The sequence below is a fragment of the Gymnogyps californianus genome, chromosome 3 (genome assembly GCF_018139145.2).
Source record: "Gymnogyps californianus isolate 813 chromosome 3, ASM1813914v2, whole genome shotgun sequence".
NCBI classification, from domain to species: domain Eukaryota; kingdom Metazoa; phylum Chordata; class Aves; order Accipitriformes; family Cathartidae; genus Gymnogyps; species Gymnogyps californianus.
The window spans coordinates 90,987,367-91,013,443 of NC_059473.1; the positions used below are offsets into that span (position 1 = coordinate 90,987,367).

The 26,077-nt window shown below is 37.5% G+C and overlaps 1 protein-coding gene across 4 annotated transcripts in view; it reads right to left on the minus strand.

Moving 5' to 3' along the window:
- Positions 1-954: 954 nt before the first annotated feature.
- TTK (TTK protein kinase) overlaps positions 955-26,077 on the minus strand; it is a 57,980-nt gene continuing 32,857 nt past the window's right edge. For all 4 annotated transcript variants that reach the window (XM_050894993.1, XM_050894990.1, XM_050894992.1 and 1 more), the window contains 17 exons: positions 22,632-22,740; positions 22,460-22,535; positions 22,282-22,379; positions 21,131-21,230; positions 20,295-20,418; positions 17,440-17,621; positions 17,179-17,315; positions 15,501-15,627; positions 14,309-14,401; positions 7,737-7,894; positions 7,495-7,646; positions 6,098-6,222; positions 5,699-5,779; positions 3,533-3,709; positions 2,731-2,821; positions 2,399-2,496; positions 955-1,206 (listed from right to left, as the gene is read on the minus strand). In XM_050894993.1, the coding sequence (XP_050750950.1) occupies positions 1,117-1,206; positions 2,399-2,496; positions 2,731-2,821; positions 3,533-3,709; positions 5,699-5,779; positions 6,098-6,222; positions 7,495-7,646; positions 7,737-7,894; positions 14,309-14,401; positions 15,501-15,627; positions 17,179-17,315; positions 17,440-17,621; positions 20,295-20,418; positions 21,131-21,230; positions 22,282-22,379; positions 22,460-22,535; positions 22,632-22,740 (2,018 nt within the window). In that variant the 3' untranslated portion in view covers positions 955-1,116. The remainder of the gene's footprint in view (positions 1,207-2,398; positions 2,497-2,730; positions 2,822-3,532; positions 3,710-5,698; positions 5,780-6,097; positions 6,223-7,494; positions 7,647-7,736; positions 7,895-14,308; positions 14,402-15,500; positions 15,628-17,178; positions 17,316-17,439; positions 17,622-20,294; positions 20,419-21,130; positions 21,231-22,281; positions 22,380-22,459; positions 22,536-22,631; positions 22,741-26,077) is intronic.

A 26,077-nucleotide genomic window follows, 5' to 3' on the forward strand; every position in this document is an offset into this window, starting at 1 on the left:
TCTTAATTTATGCAGACAAACAAGGAAAGAGCCACTTTAATAATGAAGCTGGGCTCTTTATATGCAGGGCTATTATGAAGGAAAGGCAAAACAGACTAATTCAAAATGCTCGAACAAGATAGAGAGCTGACAAGCTCCACATTTTAGAAGGTATCCAAGGACAGCATGGCAGCTGTCATGAAACTGAAGGCAAGATTTTTTTTCATTTTAAAACTATTAGATATTATTTTAACATCTTTCAATGATTTAAGTATATTTAAAATTCAAACACTTGCAGCAGAAATGTAACTCAGTTAAAACAAAACCTGATCAATCCACTAACAATCATGTAAAAAACAGTCCTGCTACAGTCAGTGCATTTTAAAGAGTGCTTAGTATTAATGCTTTTAAAAATTCAAATTAGTGGTTTCTGATCATCATGAATCTTGATGGGTTTTCTATTATTTTGAAATTTGAAAAGCATATTGGATTTATAGTAGCATTTTTAATAGAACAAAAGCCATTTCATTCATATAACTTCAGAACAGTACTGATGCTTCCACTATGTCACTTAACCACAGGAGCAGCTCAAAAACTGGGTGACATTTACATGTATCTACCAGTATTGTAACTGATTATTTATACAAACAGAGTGCTTATTTCCTCAGTTATGATCAAAACTGGACACAAGGTATTTGTTGGCAAAGGACAGAACAGCGTAATACTCTGTGTTCATGTCATAGGAGATATTTCAAGAGATATTTGCATGTTTTTCATGTACACCAATTTGCATTTTAGGAACTTTTTTGTTTTGGCTTCAGGGGGATAAAAGAACTTGAAGATTCTCATACAAGTTTTTGTACTCCAAACACTGTAGTGCTTTGCAAGTAACAAAGACCATAATCACCACCTAGCAATTTTCATTGTTCAATCCAAGTGGCATGCAAAGAGTGAAACAGCCCACAGTGAAAAGCATTCAATTAAATTCTTTTTAATGATCTGCAAGCATTATCAGAAGACACAAAGAACATTTAAAAATGTGAACTTTATGCTGAGTGTCCTTTTAAAAGAAGGTAGCAGCACAAAATATTTTTTGAACAGACCAGACATCTCTGTTGCATCCTGCACAGTAGTACATCATTTTGTTGTCCATGATTTTTGACTCCCAAGTTTTGCAAATGCTGATACATCAAGACTTTTACCACTGTTGCACTGTTCATATAAAGTCTGAAAGTTAATAAAAACACAGGTATTCAGGTGATCACAGTTGTATTGCACATGGATTCAAACTATATCTTTATAACAAACATTACCATTTCAAATAAGTCATCACATACCGAAATATTCCAAACTCCATACTAAAATTTCTCTCTCAAATCAGAAAATAAAGATACACTTAAGACAGCCTAGTTGTACCAGTTGTAATGCAATGTAGTGCCTAAGAGAAAACACATACACTGACTTAGCAGCGTGAGCAAAGGTATAGAGCTTCAGAAGTTGGCAGAGAACAAACTAATTACTGAGATTTAAAATCAAGTTTAATCCATTAATTGTCTCTGATGTGGAAACACCAGCATGGAAGAAGAGAGGTATTTGCATGCTCAGGGTGAACAAGCTTTATATGAGATAGGAAAATCAGTGGCCACAAACATAGCCACATCACAATATTGTTAAAAGGATAATCTCTTGTTCACCGCCATATTTTAAAAAATCAAGTATGACTAGCTGTGTAAGTGTAAATAAACATCTTTAGATTTACTTTATGCATACTGAATTTGCTTTCCTTCCCATGAAAGCAGCTTTGCATTCCATCTCAACTTATATATTTGACCACCATCACCTCTTCTGAGAGACAGGTGGAAAGAACTGAGTTGGTGAAGAGTTATCAAGCTTCTCTTTCAGGCAGTAAACTGAGAGGCTGGAATCATAATACCTCAACATACAGGGACTAATTTACACAGAACAATGCATTAACAGTTCAGCAACTTCCAGGAAGTAAGAACAGTTGCAGTCCAAAAGCTTGCACACTTGACAGATCGATTTAGATCATTTCTCCATAATGATGGTTCTTAAATTGGAAGACCTACTACAGTTTTCGGGCAGCTTAAAAGCAAAGCAGCACAGTAAGGACTGTTCTAGAGAGGAGATGCTGGGGCAGTGGGGGATTTGGAAATAAAGCAATACAGATGTACTGGGAGGTGGAAAGGAAAGAGAAAGCTTACCATTTCAATCCTTCCCATTCAGAAGGATGTGGACAGATTCTGCGTGCTTGCAAACAAAAGCACTACAGTGTAATGTTTTTCCAGCTGTGGTTAAAGCTTTGATATATGTATCATTTCAGCTTTCACTACCAAACATTCTAACCTTTGTTTGCATGAACATGTACTACCATACAAAATAGAAAAGAAAATTTACTTACCCTAGCAGCTCTAGAAATAGAGTTGGGAGAATTCAAGCCAACAAGCTGGCCAAGGATACGTTTCATCTCCTCTGTTGTTCCTTTTGCATTTGGAACACCTGCAGTTAATTTATAATTATGCTAAGGTTGTATACAACTATGTATAAGTTACCAGTACAGTTTGTAAGAGGTTTAAGAATTAAAATACTGAAGTCTGTTCTGAAACATACATAGGCAAACAAAATAGATTGTTACACCAGCAAGTGGAAAGTACATATAAGAGTAAGCATTTCATTTTCTTAAACAGAATTATAAATACTATTTAATAAAAATGTATTTTAAAATAAATGTACCTGTTTGACAATGACTTTGAATTTGAACGTAGGGATGTACCAGCAACTCCGAAACAGATATTCTTTGTTTAGGATTTCTTATTAAACAGCGCTGCAAATGAAAAAAAGAAGAGGAAGAATGTTTTGCCTATAAAGAATTTTTCTAAGAATTAACAGTGAGGATCTTTAAAAGACCCTGTGGACGCATGTCAGAACTTTTTACTGTCAGACTACATACTCGGAAAGACTCAACTCACAATACAATAACAGATTAACCTAATTGCCTTCATTAGCAATTATCTTCAGAGTAAAGTTTGTTGCTTGAGTAAAACAGAATACCAGTGTCGGAAGAAGTGAAGACCAGATACCCTACAATACCCTTTTATTCTGAATGACACTGAGATTTGAAAGTTACAGGGATAAGCATTTCTGGATTTCAGTTTGTTACCTGCTGAGCAACACACTTAGGGCTTGAGTAAAAGCATAGACCGAGTTTCAAAAGCAGGCAAATATGCAGGGTGAGGGAAAGGGATGGCAAGTACAAGAGCTACTGCATTTACTTTGGGTTGTTCAGCCAGACTGCTTTAAGTATTTACTTGTTTATTTGCTACTAAGCTGAAAACAGACTTACTATGGAAACTATACGAAGTAGCTCTAGCTTCATTAAGTCTTCTTTTGGAATAAGGCCTGTTACTACAAGTAGCAGTGAGCATTTATTTGTGAAAAAAGTTTCTCAAGCACAACTCATTCAGTTTAAGAAAATATGCTTTAAATTAAGAAATTACCATTATTTGAATCAAAATTAATCTTAAGGGACAGCTACCTTTAGCACGTCTTGAAGATCCTTCTCAGCAATATCTGGAAATTCTATTTCATAACTAGGATCAACGATAGCATGCAGTTTATTAATTGGATTTGTTATATGTTGAAATGGAGTCCTTCCATATGTCATACAGTACAAAATGCATCCCAAGGACCACACATCACTTTTGGGACTTATCTAATACAAAAACAAAAAAATTAAGATTACTCCTCACTTAAATAACTGTCCCTTCAATTTATCATATAAGCATACAGTCATTTCACTTAACAGTGAAATATCTATTTTACATTGGATAACAGATCTTAATAACTATCACACAAAATCACCAAGACAGCATGCCGTTATCTACTAAGACAGTGATGTGGCTTCATTCACTAATATTCCATAAGAAAGCTATTTTTATTAATTATCTTTGAAAATCAACTTACTTGAACAACTAACTTAAAATAAAATTAAAGGTAGTCCTTAACAAGTTGAACAGCACAATTCTAATTTTGGATTTATGAGTAAATACAAATAAAAGCATACTAAATTCAATCAATCCATAAAACAGTGAGACATCACAGTGATGTCCCCAAAGTGGGAAGCCATAGCTCAGTTCCTCTGAGTTTAAAGGATTCAGATCCAGATTTCAACCACCACACCTGGGCTGTTCCTTACAGGAGGACTTTCCACTTCTGTTGAAGCTGAAGCACTTTAAGAAAAGCACATAAGGTTGGGGGAGTGGGGGAGAGGAGGAAGGTGGGGAGAGGCACACAGAGAGCCTGAGTCCCAGCACAATCGTTAGATTTTTGCTTAGATGAGCTGAGCTCCAGAAAAAGTCTGTACTTTGCATGCAATCTTTAAAAATGTAAAAAGAGGTAAAAAGTATCATCCTTAACAAAAGGAATCCATCTATAAAACATTCTCTTCTGTGTTTAGAAAGACAAGATTGTGTTTCATTACATAGTAATACTTCCATTCAACTGTTAAAAAGTCACAGTCTGAGTGTGTATATGCACATACATATGAATATGGATTTTTTTTAATACCTTTCCACAAAACTATGTACCCCTTAACTGAAGTTTGACTGCCAATGTGAAATTGCTTTCCTTCAGTACTTTCCTCATAATTCACATTCTGTTGCCCTGGTGAAGTTATAAAAAGTTCTACAGTACACAGTACTCTGTAGCATAGAAAAATTAATAGGATACACAGAACTCATACATGTGTCCCCTAAAATACTAAACTTAATTGTATCATCTTTTAAAAGACCTTATTAGGTATCACACATTTCTTGCAAAACCTGCCTCTCACTTAAAAGAACTCAAAAATATGACAATGATACAAGCATCATTATATCTTGTTTAAGCAAACATACTAAAAATGGTTTATATCAGAAAGCAAGTTGTCTTGCTTTCAGAAAAAAATTTCTAAGCCAGGGTTATTTATGCAAAATACTAAAATGTAGCTGTGTAGCAGCTAGCAGTACCATAAGAGCTCCACCAATTTTTGGCAGAACAAAGCTAAAACAAAAGAGCATAAGCAGTACAATAGGCAACCAAGAAGTGACTGAGGGATGATTCTCTCACTCGACTCCGTGGAAGATCCTCCCAGAAACACCCCCTGAAAGCTCTAGCCTGAAGTGATTTCAGTGCAAAGAAGGACTTGTCAGAGATGCACAGCATGGTGGACCCTTAAGATGCTCAAAAGGCTTTTGTAACATTAGTCATCAGTACAGCCTCTGATATGTGAAAGGCTGCATGCATTTGACTGTACTCTATATTGCTGTTCAATGCCATTCACACTGATAACGTAGTGGAAGACTGGTTTACATTGCTCCATAAAAATGGATTTTAAAATATTTTTACGTTTATTATCAGTTTAGATATTATCATTATATTATCATCAGCTCCTCCAACGCCCAAGTCTGTGCATCTGTTTTGCTTTCAATTTTACTCATTAATTCAGCACTTACATTTTTCTAAACGCCATCTGCAAAACGCTTTTAGGTAGCTGAGAGGAATAAACTTAGCCTTCAATCTCTACCCACCATCATCATGGCACAATGGATTTCCTTGTGTTCTAGTTTTAGTGGAAGATTGAGAAAACTAAGGCTTAAGATATATGCCTGAATTATTTTCTTCTTAACATGAAGGGAATAGGATAAAAAAGATCATATGTTACCTTAGATCGAGATTTCCCATTTTCTCCATAGGAAGACATATCTTTTATTGCTTCAGGTGGCATATAATTCATTGTGCCAACCTAGCCATAAAAATGTAAAATTATTCCTTTAAGTGAAGCATGCACTTAATTTAACTCACTTGATAAAAAGTTAGATTTTTGTCTCAAAGCACCGAAAAGCATCTTGAAAGTTTGTTTCTATTAAGCTGAAGGCCACTGTTATTCTGTTCAATAAAAACATGTAAAAACTTGTATATATGAATATTTATATATACACATATAAAACCATTCAGTATAAAATTTCAGTGTTCATTGAAGTTAGTACATTAATCACCATCAGCAGCAAGTACTATAGCACTTTACAGAAAAGTGTACATCAATTTTCTGGAAGTATTTCACCTGAGAATCTTTAATGATGCTTGTCACATCTGGCTGCATTTGATTTGCAATGCCAAAGTCAATTAGTTTTAACATTCCATCAACTATCAGAAAGTTTGCTGGTTTCAGATCACTGTGAATAATACCTGTAAAATAGAGTTTAAAGTCAATCCAGGTTCAGTCAATCCAAGTTACTACTATCGGGTTTTTTATTGCTTAATTCCCATAACCCTTGCACAGAGAGAAGCTGCAGATCAGCTTTACCTGGCCAAAACCAAATTATTCTTTGCAAATTTCATAAAAGTGTTTCCATTTCTTTTTAAACAGTTAAGACTTGCATGACTTTATAGTTTGAATTATTACTTATTCAAATCTGCAGGCACCCCAAAATAGCTCCAAGAGACTTGAGTTGCATAGTTTCTCTCAGTTAGGGATAGGCCCTCTAGCTGTGTGTGCACACTGCCATACTAAATTGCTGTTCTGGAGCAATTCAACAGCCTGTCCACTCCTGTAGCTTTCTCTTAAATAATCAGCTAAGCAGGTACTTAAAATAAAAGAATTATATTGCTTAGTCTGATGTTTTCTACCTTCCAATCTCAAAGGTACCATTCACTGAGGATTACATATGACTGACCTCTCACAAACCCTGCTTACATGATTTATTATGAATTTCGGTGGTTATCCATATAATCAACCAATCCATCTTTATATTTCACAAAATTGCTTGTTTCAAGGACACATCATGTAGTATGTAGCCTATGTTTTAGTAGGTTTTACCATCTTTCTGTATTATTGAATGTTCTAGCGGTCTTGTGCTGTAAAGAGGTGATGCTCTCTGCTATATCTACAGGTCTCCTCACTCTTTTCTTAAATAGGAAAAGGATCCAAATCTGCTCTCTCCTTTATGTTATACAGCCAAACAGAATACAGATGCATGCACTTCAATTACATCGGTAAAGATGAGAGGAAGGTCTAAAGAACTATGACAAAAAGCTGAAACGCTATGTCAAAGTAATTACAACAGAGGTGTGTAAAAGCTGTCATTAATGTCAAAGCTTCTTTGGAGAGGATGAGTGGCTGAAATTTGAGTCTAATGGAGAACAAGTAGTATTGGGAGCATACAATGTAGTCTAATACAGAAAAGATTATGTTCTGGCTGTTGCAAGGAAACAGAAAGCATTACACGGTGATACTTGGAGATCCCTTTGAGTTAGCAAAGAAAGTCTACATCTGCATTAAGATTTACTCTTGTCTTTCGTTTCACTGAAGTTTTTTTTTCACAATACAGTAAACACCCATCTTTGAAGATCACTAGGCTTACACCAAAACTAAGAGCAGTACCACCTCCAAAATTTAAACACATTCATATTATCTCTGCCATATAACCAATACAAATACCTAGAATTACTTAAGAATACCATATTCATGGATTGTGTGAACAGCTTCCAGCATATTTTTCCAATAGCTCTTTCGTTCCAATGGATCGATGTTTTTTTTCTTTTTGAGCCAGCTATTGAGATCAATATTTCCACACTCCATTACCATGTAGATATGATGATCAGTAATTTCACTAAAAATAAATAAATATACTTATGTTAAAATTTCAGGCAACTTCTTTATATAAAAAGATACTGGTTTAATAAAATTAGTGTTTACTCACTAGCCATAAAGGCGGATGATCTTATCACTATGTTGCTGCAGTTTACTCAAATGAGCAATTTCATTCTTATAGCTCTCAACAGTCTGTTGATCAGCTTCCTCTAGATTCACATATTTGACAGCATACAGCTGCTTCTTTTCATTCAGTACTTGAAACACCTGCAAAACAGTATCAATTAATAACTTCATTCAATCGTAGTTCTGATTTACTATGGTCCTTCACCTCAACACAGCCAGAATTTCAAAGAAAAAAGTGTACTTTTTCAAAAGGAAAAAGCAACACTGAATTTACAAAGAAGTTTGTATAAGTCAGCATAAAGAAAAATTAAGAAAGAAGCCATCAGTTACAACAGAAACAGCCCTCTATCAGAAACCATCTTGGTATCACATCATATTTCACTAGGTGTATTTGGTCACAAGTCTGAAGTGTTCTTAAGACAAAGAATGCAAAATAACACCTCTCAGAGATAAGGGTTTGACCTGCCACTGCACATCCATTTTGTCACACCAAGATGATTTGGAGGTTAGACCACATGGCACATAAGAGGCTGAGAGCACTGAGTCCATTCAGTCTGAAGATGGGAAGGCTACAGGGAATCTTATTACTGTTTTCAGCTGTTTAAAGGGAAGGTATGAAAAAGACAGACTCCTTGTCCTGGTTTCAGCTGGGACAGAGTTAATTCTCTTCTTAGTAGCTGGTACAGTGCTGTGGTTTGGATTTAGTGTGAGAATAATGTTGATAACACTCTGATGTTTTAGTTGTTGCTAAGCAGCACTTATCTTAAGCCAAGGATTTTTCAGTTTCCCATGCTCTGCCAGCAAGCAGGTGTGCAAGAAGCTGGGAGGGAGCACAGCCAGGGCAGCTGACCCGAACTAGCCAAAGGGGTGTTCCATACCATGGAATGTCATGCCAAGTATATAAACAGGGGGGAGTTAGCCGGGAGTGGTGGATCACAGCTCTGGCATCAGTCAGCAGGTGGTAAGCAATTGCATTGTGCATCACTGGGTGTGGTTTGGGGGTTTTTTTCCTTTTTTTTCCCTCTTCTTTTTTGTTATATTCCTTTTCATTATTATTATATTTCATTATTATTATTGTTAGTATTATATTTTACTTTAGTTATTAAACTGTTCTTATCTCAACCCATGAGTTCTACCTTCTTTCCCCATTCTCCTCCCCAGCCCACTGGGAGCCGGGGGGGGGGCAGGCAGTGAGGAAGCAGCTGCATGGTGCTTGGCTGCTGACTGGGGTTAAACGACGACGCTCCTCTTGAACCAAAAGTATGAGAGCCAACAAGCATAGCTAACAATAAGGAAAATTCCAGTTATATACTGGGAAATTTCTTTCACCATCATGTAGTCAAAACATGAGAACAGGTTGTCCAGAGAGGCTGTGTAATCTCCATCCTCGGTGAAACTCAAAACTTGACTGCAAAAGACCACGAGCAACCTGCTCTATTTTGGCCTTGCTTTAAGCAGACCATTGGACCAAGTGACATGCAGAGGCCCCTTCCATCCTACCTCATTCTATGACTGTACACTGCCAACAAAGGAAGCTTTTCTTCCTGGAGGTCCCTGCTGACTGGAAGCTAGCCAGTGTCATTCCAATTTACAAGAAAGGCGTGAGGGAAGACCCAGGAAACTACAGACCTGTTAGCCTAACCTCAGTTCCTGGAAAAGTTACAGGTAAGATCATACTGGCTACTATTGAAAGGCATTTAAAGGACAATGCAATCATCAGGCACAGTCAACATGGGTTCAAAGGGAAAGTCCTGTTTAACTAATTTGATATCCTTCTATGACAGGGTCACCCACCTAGTGGATGAAGGGAAGGCAATGGATGTAGTTTTTCTGGATTTTAGTAAGGCTTTTGATACTGTCCCTCACAGCACCCTTCTGGACAAGTTGTCCAACTGTGGACTGAATGGGTTCACAGTGTGCTGGGTGAAGAACTGGCTCCATGGCAGAGCTCAAAGCGTTGTAGTAAATGGAGCTACATCTGGCTGGTGACCAGTCACCAGTGGTGTTCCTCAGGGCTCAATTCTAGGGCCAGTTCTGTTCAATATGTTTATCAATGATCTGGATGCAGGAGTTCAATGCACCATAAGCAAGTTTGCTGCTGATACCAAACTGGGAGGTGCTGTTGACTCTCTTGAGGAACAGAAGACCTTGCGGAGGGATCCTGATAGATTGGAGCACTGGGAAATCATCAACAGCATGAAATTTAACAAGTCCAAATGACAGATTCTGCACCTGGGACGGAGTAACACCAGGCACAAGTATAAATTGGGAGCAGAGTGGCTGGAGAGCAGCCCTGCAGAAAGGGATCTGGGGGTGCTGGTCAACAGCAGGCTCAATGTGAGTCAGCAGTGTGCCCTGGCAGCCAAGAGGGCAAACCACACCCTGGGGTGCATCAAACACAGCATAACCAGAGGGACAAAAGAGGTGATTATCCCACTGTATTTAGCATTGGTACAGCCTCACCCGAAGTACTGTGTGCAGTTTTGGGCCCCACAATTTAAGAAGGATGTGAAAGTCCCTGAATGCGTCCAGAGGAGGGCAACAAAGCTGGTGAAAGGGCTGGAAGGAATGTCCTATGAGGAGCAGCTAAGGACTTTGGGCTTGTCTAGTTTGGAGAAAAGGAGGCTGAGGGGTGACCTCATTGCTCTCTACAGCTTCCTGAGGAGGGGAAGTGGAAAGGGAGGTGCTGATCTCTTCTCCCTGGTATCCAGTGATAGGGCGTGTGATAGCTATGTCAGGGGAGGCTCAGACTTGACATTAGGAAGCATTTCTTTACAGGGTGGTCAAACACTGGAACAGGCTTCCTAGAGAGGTGGTCAGTGCCCCAAGCCTGTCAGTGTTTAAGAGGCATTTGGACAATGCCCTTAGTTACATGCTTTAACATTTAGTGAGCCCTGAAGTGGTCAGGCAGTTGGACTAGATGATCATTGTAGGTCCCTTCCAACTAAAATATTCTATTCTGTTATTCTTTTCAATTTATTACTCTCTGGATCAACAGAATCATGTAAGATTCTTAACAACTTTTTTGCCTCAGTCTTCACTGGCAACCTCTCTTCCCACACCTCTCGAGTGGATGGACCGCAAGACAGGGACTGGGAGGGCAAAGCCCCTCCCACTGTCAGAGAAGATCAGGTTTGTGACCACCTCAGGAACCTGAACATACATAAGTCTATGGGACCTGACAAGACGCCTCCCAGAGTCCTGAGGGAATTGGCTGATGTAGTCGCCAAGCCACTCTCTGTGATGTTTGAACAGTCATGGCAGTCAGGTGAAGTCCCTGGTGACCGGAAAAAGGGAAACCTTGCACCCATTTTTAAGAAGGGTAGAAAGGAGGACCCTGGGAACTGCCGACCTGTCAGCCTCACCTCTGTGCCTGGGAGGATCATGGAACAGATCCTCCTAGAAGCTATGCTAAGGCACATGGAGGACAGGGAGGTGATTCGAGACAGCCAGCATGGCTTCACTAAGGGCAAGTCCTGCCCGACCAACCCAGTGGCCTTCTAGGATGGAGTGACTACAGCAGCGGACAAGGGAAGAGCTACTGATGTCAGCTATCTGGACTTCCGTAAGGCCTTTGACACGGTTCCCCACAACATCCTTCTCTCTAAATTGGAGAGAGATGGATTTGATGGGTGGGCTGTTTGGTGGGTGAGGAATTGGTTGGATGGTCGCATCCAGAGCGTAGTGGTCAATGGCTCAATGTCCACATGGAGATCGGTGACAGGTGGTGTCCCCGCAGGGGTCCATATTAGGACCAGTACTGTTTAGTATCATCACCAATGACAGACAGTGGGATCGAGTGCACCCTCAGCAAGTTTGCAGATGACACCGAGCTGAGTGGTGCAGTTGACACGCCTGAGGGATGGGATGCCATCCACAGGGACCTGGACAAGCTCGAGAAGTGGGCCTGTGTGAACCTCATGAGGTTCAACAAGGCCAAGTGCAAGGTCCTGCACCTGGGTTGGGGCAATCCCCAGTACCAATACAGGCTGCGGGATGAAGGGATTGAGAGCAGGCCTGCTGAGAAGGACTTGGGGGTACTGGTGGATGAAAAGCCAGACATGAGCCAGCAATGTGCACTCACAGCCAAAAAAGCCACTGTATCCTGGGCTGCATCAAAAGAAGCACAGCCAGCAGGTCAAGCGAGGTGATTCTGCCCCTCTGCTCTGGTGAGACCCCACCTGGAGCACTGCATCCAGCTCTGGAGTCCTCTGCACAGGAAAGACATGGACCTGCTCAAGCGGGTCCAGAGGAGGGCCATGAAGATGATCAGGGGGCTGGAGCACCTTTCCCATGAAGAAAGGCTGAGAGAGCTGGGGTTGTTCAGCCTGGAGAAGAAAAGGCTCCGGGGAGACCTTATTGCGGCCTTTCAGTACTTAAAGGGGCCTTATAAGAAAGATGGGGACAGACTTTTTAGTAGGGCCTGTTGCAATAGGACAAGGGGCAATGGTTTTAAACTAAAAGAGGGTAGATTCAGACTAGATATAAGGAAGAAATTTTCTACAATGAGGGTGGTGAGCACTGGAACAGGTTACCCAGAGAAGTTGTGGATGCCCCATCCCTGGAAACATTCAAGGTCAGGCTGGACAGGACTCCGAGCAACCTGATCTAGTGGAAGATGTCCCTGCCTATGGCAGGGGGGTGGACTACATGACATTGTTTAATGTTCCTTCCAACCCAAACTATTCTATTATTCTAAGATATTACAACATTTAAAACCAATTTCCCATCTCTTATGACACACCCAGACTGTTTCCTCTATCACTAGGATGCACACAGCTCAATTGCTCAGTACCACTTCGGTTCTGTCAGTTCCTGCATATGCAAACATGAAACCAAAATAAAAAGTAGGCACAAAGGGTCATAAATATAAGCCAAGCCTAAATATGATTAAATAAATTGTTTAAAATTTTGAAATCTAGACATATGGGGATTTTTGAACAAAATTTAGTGTTATTTTCCATGACTATTTACTGGATTGTAAGATACCTGAAAACCAATATACACGCTGTTGACAATATTGTCACTAAGATGGCACCTCTGCACTCCTCCGTTTTGCAGAGGAGAAAGCCTATTTAAGTGAGCATGGTAATTGCAACATGAGAGCTTGAGCATATTCCATCCAATTAAGCTACTGATGAAATGAAAACTACCAAGTATTTTTAATTAAAAAAATGAAAAGCCATAAACCAAGGTCAATCTTAAGTACCATCTCAGGCACTTAAAGCCAGTTCAGGAAAATCCATGCATTGAAAACAAAACACCAGAGGATTTAGTGGACTGAACTTAAGGATAGATTAGAGATACTCAGTTCTAAAACTAGCTCTAACTAAGCTTTCTGGACAATTTTTGGCAAGTCAAAACGATACTTAAAAAAAGAGTTTTAAATTAAATGATAGCATTTCTATTTAAGTATCCAATTTATATTTCACTGCATGCCTCAGATTAAAAGTAACCATTTCACTTTCCATATGCTGCAGACTAAGTACTACATAGGCTGTTACTAAGGATTAACCAATGCGTGCATGTATCAAATTTCCCTTACAGAAATTCTTAGGCTGTCCCTGTGACTAGTAATACAGTCTTCACAGAGAGAAGCACACAGGTGAAGCAGAGGTGTGGGAGACAGAAGAAAGCAGACAGAAGAAATCTAACTCACACAAAACTGCTTATGTTGTTTGTTATAATTCTTTATCTTCTGAACAAGAAATTTTGCCACAACTGTTTCCCAAGCTCCTATGACCCCAGATTTCCTTATAAAAAGCAGCTCACTCACCACTTCAGTCATACTTACACTCAACTTCTCACACAAGTTACAGAAGTAATAAGGAATGGTCTCTCCACTTCAGGAACTTTCAATCAACCTTACAAGCCACGTATTTCCCAACAATGTAATGACACTGCCCTAAACAACAGTCTCGCAAATTAAGATGTACAGTAATACTACAGCACACCTCTTGTAACAGAAGAGCTGATTTTATTAGGAATTAATACTCACTCCACCATAGAAATTATCTTCAAGAGCATACACAATCTACCTTCAGGCCTTCATGCAGAAAGCAAAAAGGAAGTGGGCTCTCACCATTGTTTACTGATTTAAGTGAGATTTGTAGATGCTCATGAGAGTTGGGTGATCACTTTTTCCTATTTCTGTAGCTTCTGTTCAGTGTTCCGACCACATCTGTTCAGAGTTTCCGTTCACTGTTTATTCTTTACTTCCATACTCCTCCTTTATCTACCCACTGTTTTTACTTTATTTCTCCACTAAAATGAACACTACTGTGCTTAGCATCCTGTAATAATTGAAGCATTATTTTCATAATACGTTAATTCAGTTATTATTGCAGGCTGAAGACTCAGATAAAACAGCATTGTACCAAATCTAATCTGTGCGCTATGTTTCTTCTGCATCCGTGAGGGATAAAGTCTAAGCATAGCATTAAAACAAGATTTCTAGATTCTCGGGGTCACTCAAACATTTTGTACGTGTTAGTACTAGGCACTCCTTATTAGATGACTTCAACATGTATGTTTACAATACAACATACAACTTACCTTACTTGAGCCTCCACTACCTATTTGCTTTAATACTGTATAAACTCTTCCGTTGATGGCAAGACATTCATGTGAAGGTATAGAAGCTGGAACCTGTGTACATACAGAAAGAGAAAATAACTATTAGTATACATGGAGCAGAACTTGGTAGAGCTCTACTTTTTATTAATACGCTTTAAGTTGTCTTGGTCTTTCTGAACAGAGACGGTGTAGTAAAGCTAACTTTAAATACGCTTCTCTTGAAAGCTAAAGATCCCCATAGAAAAGTATTTGTATGATGATCATCACTCAACATGTAACATCATTGAACTCTTACAAAAGGTATCAATGCTCTTCACACTGGAAATCAAGAAAAGGGTGTTCTTTAATGATCTGAGAAGCCTTAGAGACACCTCCCTCTTAACAGAAAATGTTGGAAACTAGATTATCTAAGAGACTTTCAGTCAGCACGTAACTTAGTAGGTGATTTGAGTACAGCTCTATTTTATTTGAAGCTAGATACTAGCTTGCAGACTTCAGTGCTGTGAAGCTGAAATGGCCTGTATTGCCCATACCTGCTACACCAAGCTGTAGAAGAGCCACAAATTTTAAATATTAATCCTCTGGTAGGAAGCTTAAACCTATCCCCCAATTCTATCTACAATTGGGAAGATTCACCTGAATGTGCAATCCATCTAAGGTAATCCATTTTTACATTATTTCAGGCCACTACGAATGCATCAAAATTTGTGAAATCTAACAAAATGGAGAAGGAATGTAACTCATCATTCTTTTACCTCCCTCATACTCTTATGATTTTTAACACACACTGCTTCTCTTTATGGGTACTCCACTGTAGTGGGTAGTACCACTATAAAAGCACAGCAGAACAAAAATAGTGGCTCTACTTCTTGCCTCTGTCATGAAGTAGAATTTGAAAAGGCTTAGATTTCAGACATAAAGGCTTCAGGATTTTGATACAACTGAACTGATTTTTCAAGAGCTGACTTATTTTACCTAAATTCAGACATACATATGAAGAAACACTTATTTTGAGAATAAGCAATACAGACTACTTTCCATTACTCATCCAGAAAGATGAACAGCAACTTTAGATTAAAAAATATATATACATACATGCATATATTTAACCTAAAGTAGTCCAATGAAAATACGTACTGAAAAATGGCAGAAGACAGCCTAGAATTGTTACCTGCAAGCCAACTTGATTTTGAAATGGAGTTGCTGGAGTATGTGGTAGGAAATACGGGAGCTGGCTGTAGGGAGTAGAAATTTGATATCCTGGTAGAAAGTTGTTCTTTACAACTGGTGTTCTGAAACTAAAGGAAATTATGAACAATATCTGCATTTAGTTGTATTTTTAAGATTATTCTAACAAAGTTGAAATCTTCAGTGCTTCTTGAAAGTTAAACCCTATTGACTAGCAAAAGCCCAAGCCTCTGCTACATTCAATAATTAGCATTAAGACCACTTCAACTTCTTGACTTAGAAGTCCTTTACAAGCTCACTTAAACTATAACAGACTTAGGAAATATTTCTTAAAAGAGTAACTAATTAAATCCCCATCTTCAGATACTAGCTGGCACTCTCCCAAACTGGAAAATGAGAGCACCATATAACTGGAAGACCTGACCATAAGACAGCAAGATAGTCTGAGCTACAGTTAGTTTTCTTTAGCTTACTGTTCTTTATTCAAAACCTTTTCAGATGGAGAGATTTTTTTTTTTAAAAAGTGAGCATATTGAGAAAAACAACTTCAAGGCAATCATGAGAATTTTTTTAAGAGCTTTAGCTATGCTGTATATGAGCAGAAAGATCATGTATTTAAGAAAACTAAAGATTGCAAGAAGTTCTTTATGTTTTTCGATTTGTTCCCTTGATGTGCCTACCATATATTTAGTTATATTGCCAAAGATACTTTTCCCCCCACAGTATTTACAGAAACTGATGCTAAGATGAGAACTGGAAAAGAATTTATGTGCCTAGGACTTTTTTGTAGAGAATAAAAATGACAAAAGTTTGAAAAAACTGTCAAAACCAGTCAGAAGCACCATTCTCACTGAACAGAAAAGCACTCAACAATTCTGCATATTTACCATGTGCCGTACATACTGTAATGAGAATTTACTTTTTAAAAATTTCCATATTATCGAAGTTTGGAAGAAGCAAGAACAGAATCTATTCAAGGACTACTTTTATCACGTTCCATCGTGAGATGATGTGCTTCATTCACTACATATATTCTAAATTCTACAGCTGCAGAGACAGAGGTCCTACCAACAGGAACAGTACTTACTCATCATACAGCCTTGACCTATATGATTCATCCTAGATACTTATGAAAAAAGTAATCATAATTAGAAAGATTTATCAACATATGTACAGGGGTTTATGCCTAATTTAAGATTGCATGGATAAACAAATGCTAGCATTTCCTAACTTGAGTGCTTGATTCTGCAAGCCTCTAGATTCCTTACACTTTTTTTTTTTAAAGCCCACAGACACTTGATTCATAGGAACCAGGCTGATATACAGTTATCAATCTAAAAAGCCTGTCAGCCACAAAAAAAACAAGGCATCCAAAAGAAAGTGTCATGTAGCAGGGATCAGAGAAAGAGGTAAATGCTGTAATAAGGACTTACTGATTTGATGGTGTATTTCCAAATGCTGAAAAGCTGACAGGAAAGACAAAGTTCCCTAAATGCAATCTGAATCTTAAAGTCAAACACTTGACATCAAGTGTTGGAAGCACTCGAAAATCTTGTTTGCTATCTGAACAGAAAAGCTTAAGAAACCCTGTTAAAAACTGCTAAAGTCTTTCCAGAGATCGACTGCCGTTCATGAGTGTGCAGCTCAAAGGAGTGGCTTACCAGTCCATATAATCATTATATGTGGTGCTTGGTGTTCCACAAACATGTGATGGATCACTCTTCTTAGAAACAGCATCTGGTGGTGATAACCCTTTTGAAGTGGGATGACCAGATTGTTCAAGGCTCGATTGTTTTCCCTACAGAGGGCAAAGCAAGATATTATTCCACACAAGGAGCCATAATTAAGAACACAGAAATAATTTTTTCAACATGTGAAGGCTGCTGCAGCTAGAAGACCACTACATATTCCTGTTACTTTACCTCTCTATAGCAGCTTTTCTGTGTCACTTCTTGAATTGGCCATTTTTTTCTGGCATTAAGACAGTTTAGTTTAATCTGATCCAACTGCTTTCTATAGCTTTCACCAGAACTAGATTGTTGCTGTTGACTTTCCAGACTCCTTGGCTCTGGTATCTTCAGCTCCTGATGCTGGACTTTATTTTCTGAAAAAAATCAGATTATTAAAAAGACGATATTTAGTACTTGAAACAGTTTCTGGCAGATTTATCCCACAGTTTCTAGAAGAATTTTACCTCATTTTCTGTATCAGAATAAATGAACACAGTTGACAACAGAATCATGCATTAAAAGGCATTAATGTAATCTTCAGGATTCATATTCAGTTCAGTGTAGTAACATGGCAACTTTCTTCAAAATCTTAGGATACTACTACAACAGTAACAGAGATACAACGGTTTCCTTCACCAACACACAGAACAAGATCATATTCATAATTTGTACTACAACACCCTGGGACACTGAGCAGGTTTATAAAGCATTGAAGATAAGCTCATAGCAATACTTCAAATTAGAGGTCTGTTGCCTGTGACAATAGGCAACCTATAATCCAGTGTAATGACTGAAGCCAGAGGCATAAAGGGACAAGGCATGCTCCATCTCACGGTTCGTTTTGCAGAGGTAATAGGACATTGAATTGGTGGAAGATTGCAGGGCAAGATGCAAATAGCACAGCCTAGGAGTGTTCCTTCACATGCTCATTCAGTTTTCTTTTCAGATGAAAAGAAAGCAGTATCCCATGCTAAGCAGAAGCTGAGTGCAATTCAGCTACTGAAGGACTGAGCTACTACAACCAGCATCTCGTCTGGAAGCTTAAATGAAGCACAAAGAGGAAAAGTATGCCCTGAAATCCAAACTGTTCCCAATGCAAGTCAATGGGAAAGGTTTCACTGGGTGGTTGAGGGGACACTGAAGTTGAAAAATCACCATTTTTCAAATGAAATCTTTCTTTCCTACAATAGGTAGGTATGTATATAATCCTAAATCCAACTCTTGCAACATTAGTAGACATTTTCACCTAATTTCTTCAGCAGGATCAGAAATCAGAACGCTGTCTAGGGAACTACACAGAAGTAGCAAGTAAAAGATTAGTACACATATACCATATTCCATGGTGTTGGTGCTAAGTCATTAGTAGTAACCTTCTAAGTTTTACCAGCCCTGAAATACTTGCTATAAATCTGAGTTGTTTATAACATTTCCCAGAAAGACCACAGTGTAAGGTGGTCTCACACCACCCCTATTTCTATGTCATGAGGTGACTTCACACAATAGTCAAACTCCATGCATTAGATAAATACTTAACTAGAGCTTAGGTTATTTCTGGAATACACCAAAAATGTCTGTTTCTAAAATAAGTTAAAAATCATTCCCCAAAAGTATGTTAGTAATGCAGTAAGAATCTCAGCCATTCAAATGATAGCAAAACTTAGATTGCTTTAAAAATAAAATTTCTAAAAATTACAATATAGTTAAGGTTGAAACACCATGCAGTTAAAGCAAAAGCATTTTCAGTAATCAAAAGTGTAACAGTGCATTTGATTGACACTGAAATTTAATAAGCTTCTGAAGGGTACACATTTATTTAGTACAAGTGTCATTCACATGAACAAAAGATTCCTGCAGTACAAGTTCATATACTCAATGCAATCCTATTTATGGAAACAACGGTGAAAATAATTCAGGTTTTTTTGCAGGACATAGGAAAGAGAGGCAAACAATTTGCCTTTTGACAAAGTGTTTTCATACTTTTGGAAAACCTCCTAAGAAAGTAACTATGACATTAAAGAAACTTATTTATTCTATACTTTGCCCAAAGACTAAGGTGCATGTATATGCTGTGGTAAAACTCAGGTGAGGAAAACACTATATTACAAGTTAAGAAATGCCTAAAGTGACACAAATTTAACACTTAGAATTAAATGTGCATGGGGCAGCAAAGCTGACCAAAGACAGATGAAACCAAGAAAAAGGACAAGAGAAGCCTGACCAAAGCAGAAGCAAATAATTCAGATATGTGAACAATCCTAATATAAGAAATAGCCTCTGATACATAAACAGCAGCTGAAAAAGCTACCTAGACTTCATGTACTAATGGGTAAACACGATAGAAAGCAGAGTGCTGAAAGCAACAGATGACACAGATGCTCTGCATTCAGAGAGAATTGCAGGAGCTTTGCACTTTTTTCAAGTGAAAGACAACATCAGTCTCACCTTTTTAAGCTTACCCAGCCAAAACAATCTCAGATTAAACTTCAGCAAAAGAAGTTAGAGCTATGGCATCTATAGGGTAAGCTAGGAGTATATACAAGGAATGTCACAGGAGAAGCAGACTATAATTTGAGTCTGTCTCAAAAAAATCTAAATAGCCTACCCCTCAAGAACATTATAATCTTTATTTTCAATTTCTCTCAGCCAACATCCACCTTTTTTTTGGTATAAACTAGCACTGTTATCTGATACTCTGACAACATTTTTCTACACTCAGGCTGGCAAGTCTTAATCTGAAACCTTGCATTGTTGCTATTTCAATGCCTATTTGTTATGTGTATTGTAAGAGCTAAGGATATAATGAATTAGCACTGTACTTTGGCATTTTACTTCAAGCCCAGCACTCCACACTTTTGGACCACAACAATCCAGTGTTTCAGTGGAGATTTTTGTGGGTTTTGGTTTTGCTTAATTCCAAGCAGAACCATTTTTTCACTTTTTGAAGAATATTTTATTTAGCAATGCTTTTTTTGTTTTAAATACAGAACAGCAAATTTTCAATGCTTATTCTATTTCAAACTACTAAAACATCACATATTAATAGTTACCTTCTCTTTTCATCGCAAGACTTGTATCCATTTTGGTTTTGAGAGTTACAGTTGAATTAGTAGCCATTTCTAAGCTGTTCTCATCCAACATCTGGAACCGTAAAGAGTTTTTTTCTTGTAAGGACTAAAGAAAACAAAAAACATCTTAAAAAGAATCAAAGGAGATCCCAAGCATAGTGTCCAAAAGACATTTCCTTATGACAATTAAGGACCGACACCACAAAGCAAATATGGTTCAGAAAACAGTGCAGGGTACACAGACAAGTATTACTGATACTATTTTTAAATCCATCAACACTCTGAATTTCCATCATACAGTTTCTATAAAAGACCTAAATGCTTTCTATTCTTGAATTTTCTTTCAGGGAATGGGAACACAGGACATGAAAATGCCAGGCATAGCTCGAAATTAATCTCTATCAAAAGCCATAATTTACAGGTCCATAGAACACTTAGTGAACTCAATTAAATGGACTTCATTGAATAGAGTACTTCCCATGATAAAACTCATGACTGCAGCTGAAAGAGCTCCTGTAGTCAAGACGAAATCTGTTTATCCCTTCATAAATCATATGACAGATTTTTAAACCCCCCCCATTTCTCCCATCAGATGTACTGTTCAGAGAAAGCTCTTTCTTAATGCCTGATTATGCATAACAATTTTCAAATTTAAAAGCCACAATGAACATTTCTATTCACAACTGATTACTTAACATAAAGGAAAATTGTACCCTATTTCTTCCTTGAATTGAAACAAGTGTTATTATTTTCCTTTCTAATACCATAGGACAGCCAGGTAGAGTTCCTTATATCTATTTTAAGAAGATTTAAGTTACCTGTAAGTCTCCCAGGTTGTGTGAATCACCTCCACTAGATTTCGGTTCTGATGGTGGAAAAGGTGCAATGAAGGCTGTACATTTGGAATTGGATATTTGCCTATTGAAATAACATTGTTAATTACATCACATGCCAACATATAATGTAGCGATCACCTTCTGTGAACCAGATGAAAAAGGTAGTTGTGTGAATACTTTTGGCTACAAGTTTCAAATACACAGAAAAGCAGGTCCACTCTGACAGCCAAGTGAGAAACAATACAAAAAATCTGTAACAATGTCACTATCATCCTATGAAATGACAGATGACTTAACTGGTTGTCTTCCATAGAAAACAGTAATAAGCTACAGCTAGGATCTTAAACCCCAATGGTGTGTTCCAAAGTAAATTTTGAAATACTTACAGAACAATACTATTATGTGAAATACCTTATCCCACTGCTTTCACAGATTCAGAATATTGGGCTTTCACTAACTTCTGAGAGGCTAAGTATGCAGTTTTTACTTTTTGGTTACGTATTTCTCCCCAAAGTTCCCATATCTGCATGAATTTAATCACACAGCAGTAAGAAAGGAAGAAAGTTAGCGTAACAGACTTGATTAGGGGGGGAACAAAAAAACCCCAAACTTTCTCCTCTGTTTACTTTCAAGCTCTGCTAGTCAGGTAACACATAGCAAAATGCTATTTTAGTTGGCAGATTCTTCCACTGCTGAACAGTTATTCACAATAAAATGAGCATAATCATTATATTAAGAAAGTGGTTATCATATGGATTATGTTAAAAATGAGGATTTAAAAAAAATCTTTTGGAAGATACAAGACTGCCTTATATCTAATGTTAGAAACTGGAATCCACAAATGTAAAGTTATTTTGAACAAAACTTATTTTTGCCTTAGTCTCCAATTCTTTTGGGTCTACTGATTAGCCAGAACAGGAAATTGATCTTTGCATGCTCTCATACAACGAATCTGAGTATTAAGATAGGAAGTAGGTTATTGCAATACCTATTGCAACTATAATGACTATTTGTCAATGATCTTTAGATCAATTTTAACATTCTTAACATCTGACATTTCCACTATCCAATAAAAACACTGTTGAAAAGGAGTATTAAAATCTGTTGTACTGTAGTAAACCCAATAACCGTACCTCTTCATAACACTAGCTGTAAGTGGAACATCCATCTTCTTCACATCATCATCAGCGTCAGTTACTAGTTTAACAGGAACCCTCCCAAAGGGGCAGGCCTAAGAGCAAATTGGAAGTTATCAGATGTGTAAAGCAGAATGAAGTTTAAGATTTTGAAGCAAAATGTTACATGTTCTACCTGGTTAGATTTGTTTAGTGGTCTTAATGGATTGTGGTAATTAACTAGAGCATCAAGTTCCTGTGACTTCTCCTCCCTGAAGGCAAGAAAAAAAAACCACAACACTGTAGTATGTGCTTGGTTTTGGTTTAAATGATGTTTTAAGGAGTTAAATAAGAAATCAAGCCATTACCCAAGCAAAAGTCTGGTAACAGTAGAAGAATTTTCACCAGAATCATTCCTTTTTATGCTTCTGTGATTTCCAACTATGCTCTGAAGTCCAGACTCTTGTGTACGTGATACTGTAGGTAAATTAGTTAGAATTATTCAGATAATACTGCAGATTATTTGTTTCAAAAGAAAAAATATTCTTTCATAAGTGAAATTCAAAAATACTTACATTTGCAGTAATCTAGTATCAATGACATACATCACTATTTTCCACTGATCTAGACAGACATTATATAAGATATGATAATTCAGATGAAAAAAGAAAAAACCCAGACTTACAACCAGAAGGAGCTTTCCAGGATAACCACAAAATGGCCTGTAACAATTGTTAAATATATTAGCTACTTGTTTTCTACACAGCTATAGTTGTAAACTATGTTTAAACACATAAAAGGGAAATTCAAGATGTCCAAAGACTATCCAAGCAATTTAACTTCTAACTGAAAAACCTCACTGTAAATCTTATCCTATACACAGAAGGAGGAATACAAGCACCAAAAACATTGGTTTAAGTAGTATCTTGGACGAGCAAGGAAGAGACCCATGCTTTCAGAGCAAGAGGATTTTCCAAATCTACATTCTGAGAATAAACCTCCACTCCAAAACAGCATCATCTGAAGGATGCTTCTGAAGCTTGCTCCACAAGGACTCCTCAGTAGACTTAAAACCGCTTAAATTTCAATTCTTTCATTGTTTATTCCAATTACTTATCAGCACACATGATGAGGACACCCACACTTAAATAACTAAAATAAATCCTAAATTAAGCATCAAAACCCAGCTTGTTTCAGAGGTAGTATCTGAAAGGTACAACTGTCTAGACAATCCTTACAAACTCCCTGCTACTGCAGAGACCCAAGATATTGATAATATCCCTGACTTATCCTGTTCTCCTATTGAACACTTGCTTTTGGGCTCTGACTTCATTTATGTAGTATTTCATTTTGATACAACACTTCTGTGCTAGCTCAGTTACGTTTCTGTAGATCCATCTGGATTTAAAGCATTTAACAGGTGCCTGCAATTGCAAAAGCATGCAGCCTTTTCAGTTCTAGTGAAGCTTATAAAAAAGTAGCAATCACAACATAAATAGGTAAATCTTTCACAGGCATACCTTCTCCTTTAGATTTTTCAGTACAATTTCTGGAAGGCTGCATACTAAATCCCTAGAACTACCTACTGTGTCAGAGGTAGAAGACAGGAATCAGGATATCAGACTTACCAATCAATTAAACACTTTTTTTTCTCCCTCAGATTCTCCTTCCTCCTCTTAGAAGGAGAGGCACTTTAAATACAGATAGTTTTAGTCATTAAAACCCTAAGAAGTTTCCCAATTTCAGTTACTGAACATAGTTTTCTTACTGACAAATCCTAGGCTGAAAGAAATTTTGAAGTCACCTCCAAACCTCCTGACAGAGTTAGGCCACAGGCACATTCCCTTCTAGAGCCAAGTCTACTAACCAGCTGAAGAATTTACTAGCTCAGTGACTTGTTACCAAAGACCTTTTGCTGGTCCCTCCATCTCACTGACCTGCACTCATAGCACTTATGATAGTAGTCCCTAATTCATATCAGGTAAATTCAACTGAATTAGTCTAAGCAATTAGTTGGGTTAAATTAAACCAGTTGATTTCACTGATCACAGATTTGAGAGTGGTCTTAAGCTGTGCTCTATTGCCAGGTCAGGGGAGATCAAGGCAGGCAATAGCAAACAGCTCATTCACCAGCCCCATCATAATCCAGTAGAGAATCTTGCTCGGTTATTGAAGATCTTGCACAAGTTGCGTGAAGTTGTACATTCATCTTGTCAAAATGTCAAGTCAAGTCCTAGTCACATTATTAATGAGCTTTGCAAAAATAAAGTATATATTTCAGAGGTACTTTACAGTAAGCAGAACCAGAAATCAAGTTATTTGAAAAGTCATTCTAGAATCTCAAAACCACAAATTAACAGCTCAGAACAACATGGTCATCATCCAAACTATTTTTGCCTACAGGTGAAGAAGGCAAGGTCACTTCAGAGATGAACAAATGACCAAGAGAAGTCAGAACACGCTAATGCAAATACATCAACACTTTAGTAACTACTCATGAACATGTTGTGTTCATGTGTTATGATACAGAAAAGGTAGCTTAATTCTTTGTTTAGGGAACAGTGTGGAGTACGAGCTATTTTAAGAGCCTTCAGATATACACTAACCTCTTAAATTCAGTTATTTTCCTGACAAACCCTTTTTAAAATTGAAATTAATATCCAATTATTCAGATAGAAAGACCTCTTCCACAATACAAGATTTTTTTTTAAGACAATCAGGCACCAAGAAACATGTATTTTAAAAAAAATCAAAGACAACTAAGATACTATATAATATGATCCTCTACATCACATAGGCCTTGTTTTCCATCAGTATAGGAAATTATTTGCATGACCAGTAAACAGAAGAATTCATGGCTATCCACAGCCTCTCAAGAAATCACAATTTAAGGACTTTTTTATATACCATTTCTCTTACCATTTTTAAATTCTGGATCAGTTCATTAAAATTAATTTTACTTTTATTTTGAATCCTCCCATGTCCCCCTTCTACCTTCAGCCAACAGAAGCCAGACTTCTGGCAGATGAACACTGCAGTATTAGCTACTTATAGTCCTTAATTTTTTATAAACTACTTAAGCCAATAGACCAAACTGCTCAGTTAAATAAAAAAAGACAAATGCCTCAATATATAATGTATATATAATGTATAATGTATGTATAATGTAGTTCTAAGTTTTTGTTTATATAACACCAACATTGAACACAGTCTTGAATTAGCAGTTTACCAATTCAGTACCATCACCACCTCACACACACCCCACACTTTTTTCTTTTTTCCATATACACAGAAAGATTTTTTGCCCAAGCTTACCACTGGACTCACATTCAGTTGGTAATCTACAATACTTTTATTCCTTCACAGTCTGAGACAGCCTATCTGCTTCTCATACTACTCATGACTACAGTTGGCCTCTATGATCTTAAGGGTCTTTTCCAACCTAAATGATTCTATGACCTACATTAAGTACTAAATTATTTTTTCCCAACTAAACATGTTTGATTGCACCTAGTATGTCAAATACTTTAGATTGCTGTGCACAACTGAAAGAAGGGAAAAAGGAATTAAACCAAAGGCTTCTAGACTTGCTGCACAGTTTTTATATTTGCATCGCTACACTATAACTGCATATAACTTATCAAAAGCTTTCTGAACAATCTTTTGAAGCTGTGAAGAAATGCATTTACATATACAGCATTCCTGTTTGCAAATAAAAAGTTTTCAAAAGCAGCTCTTTAAATGGAAATACAAAACAGACAAGACTTAAATGTCTACACATTAAAACAGTCTTTTGCTCCAGAAGGACCATACA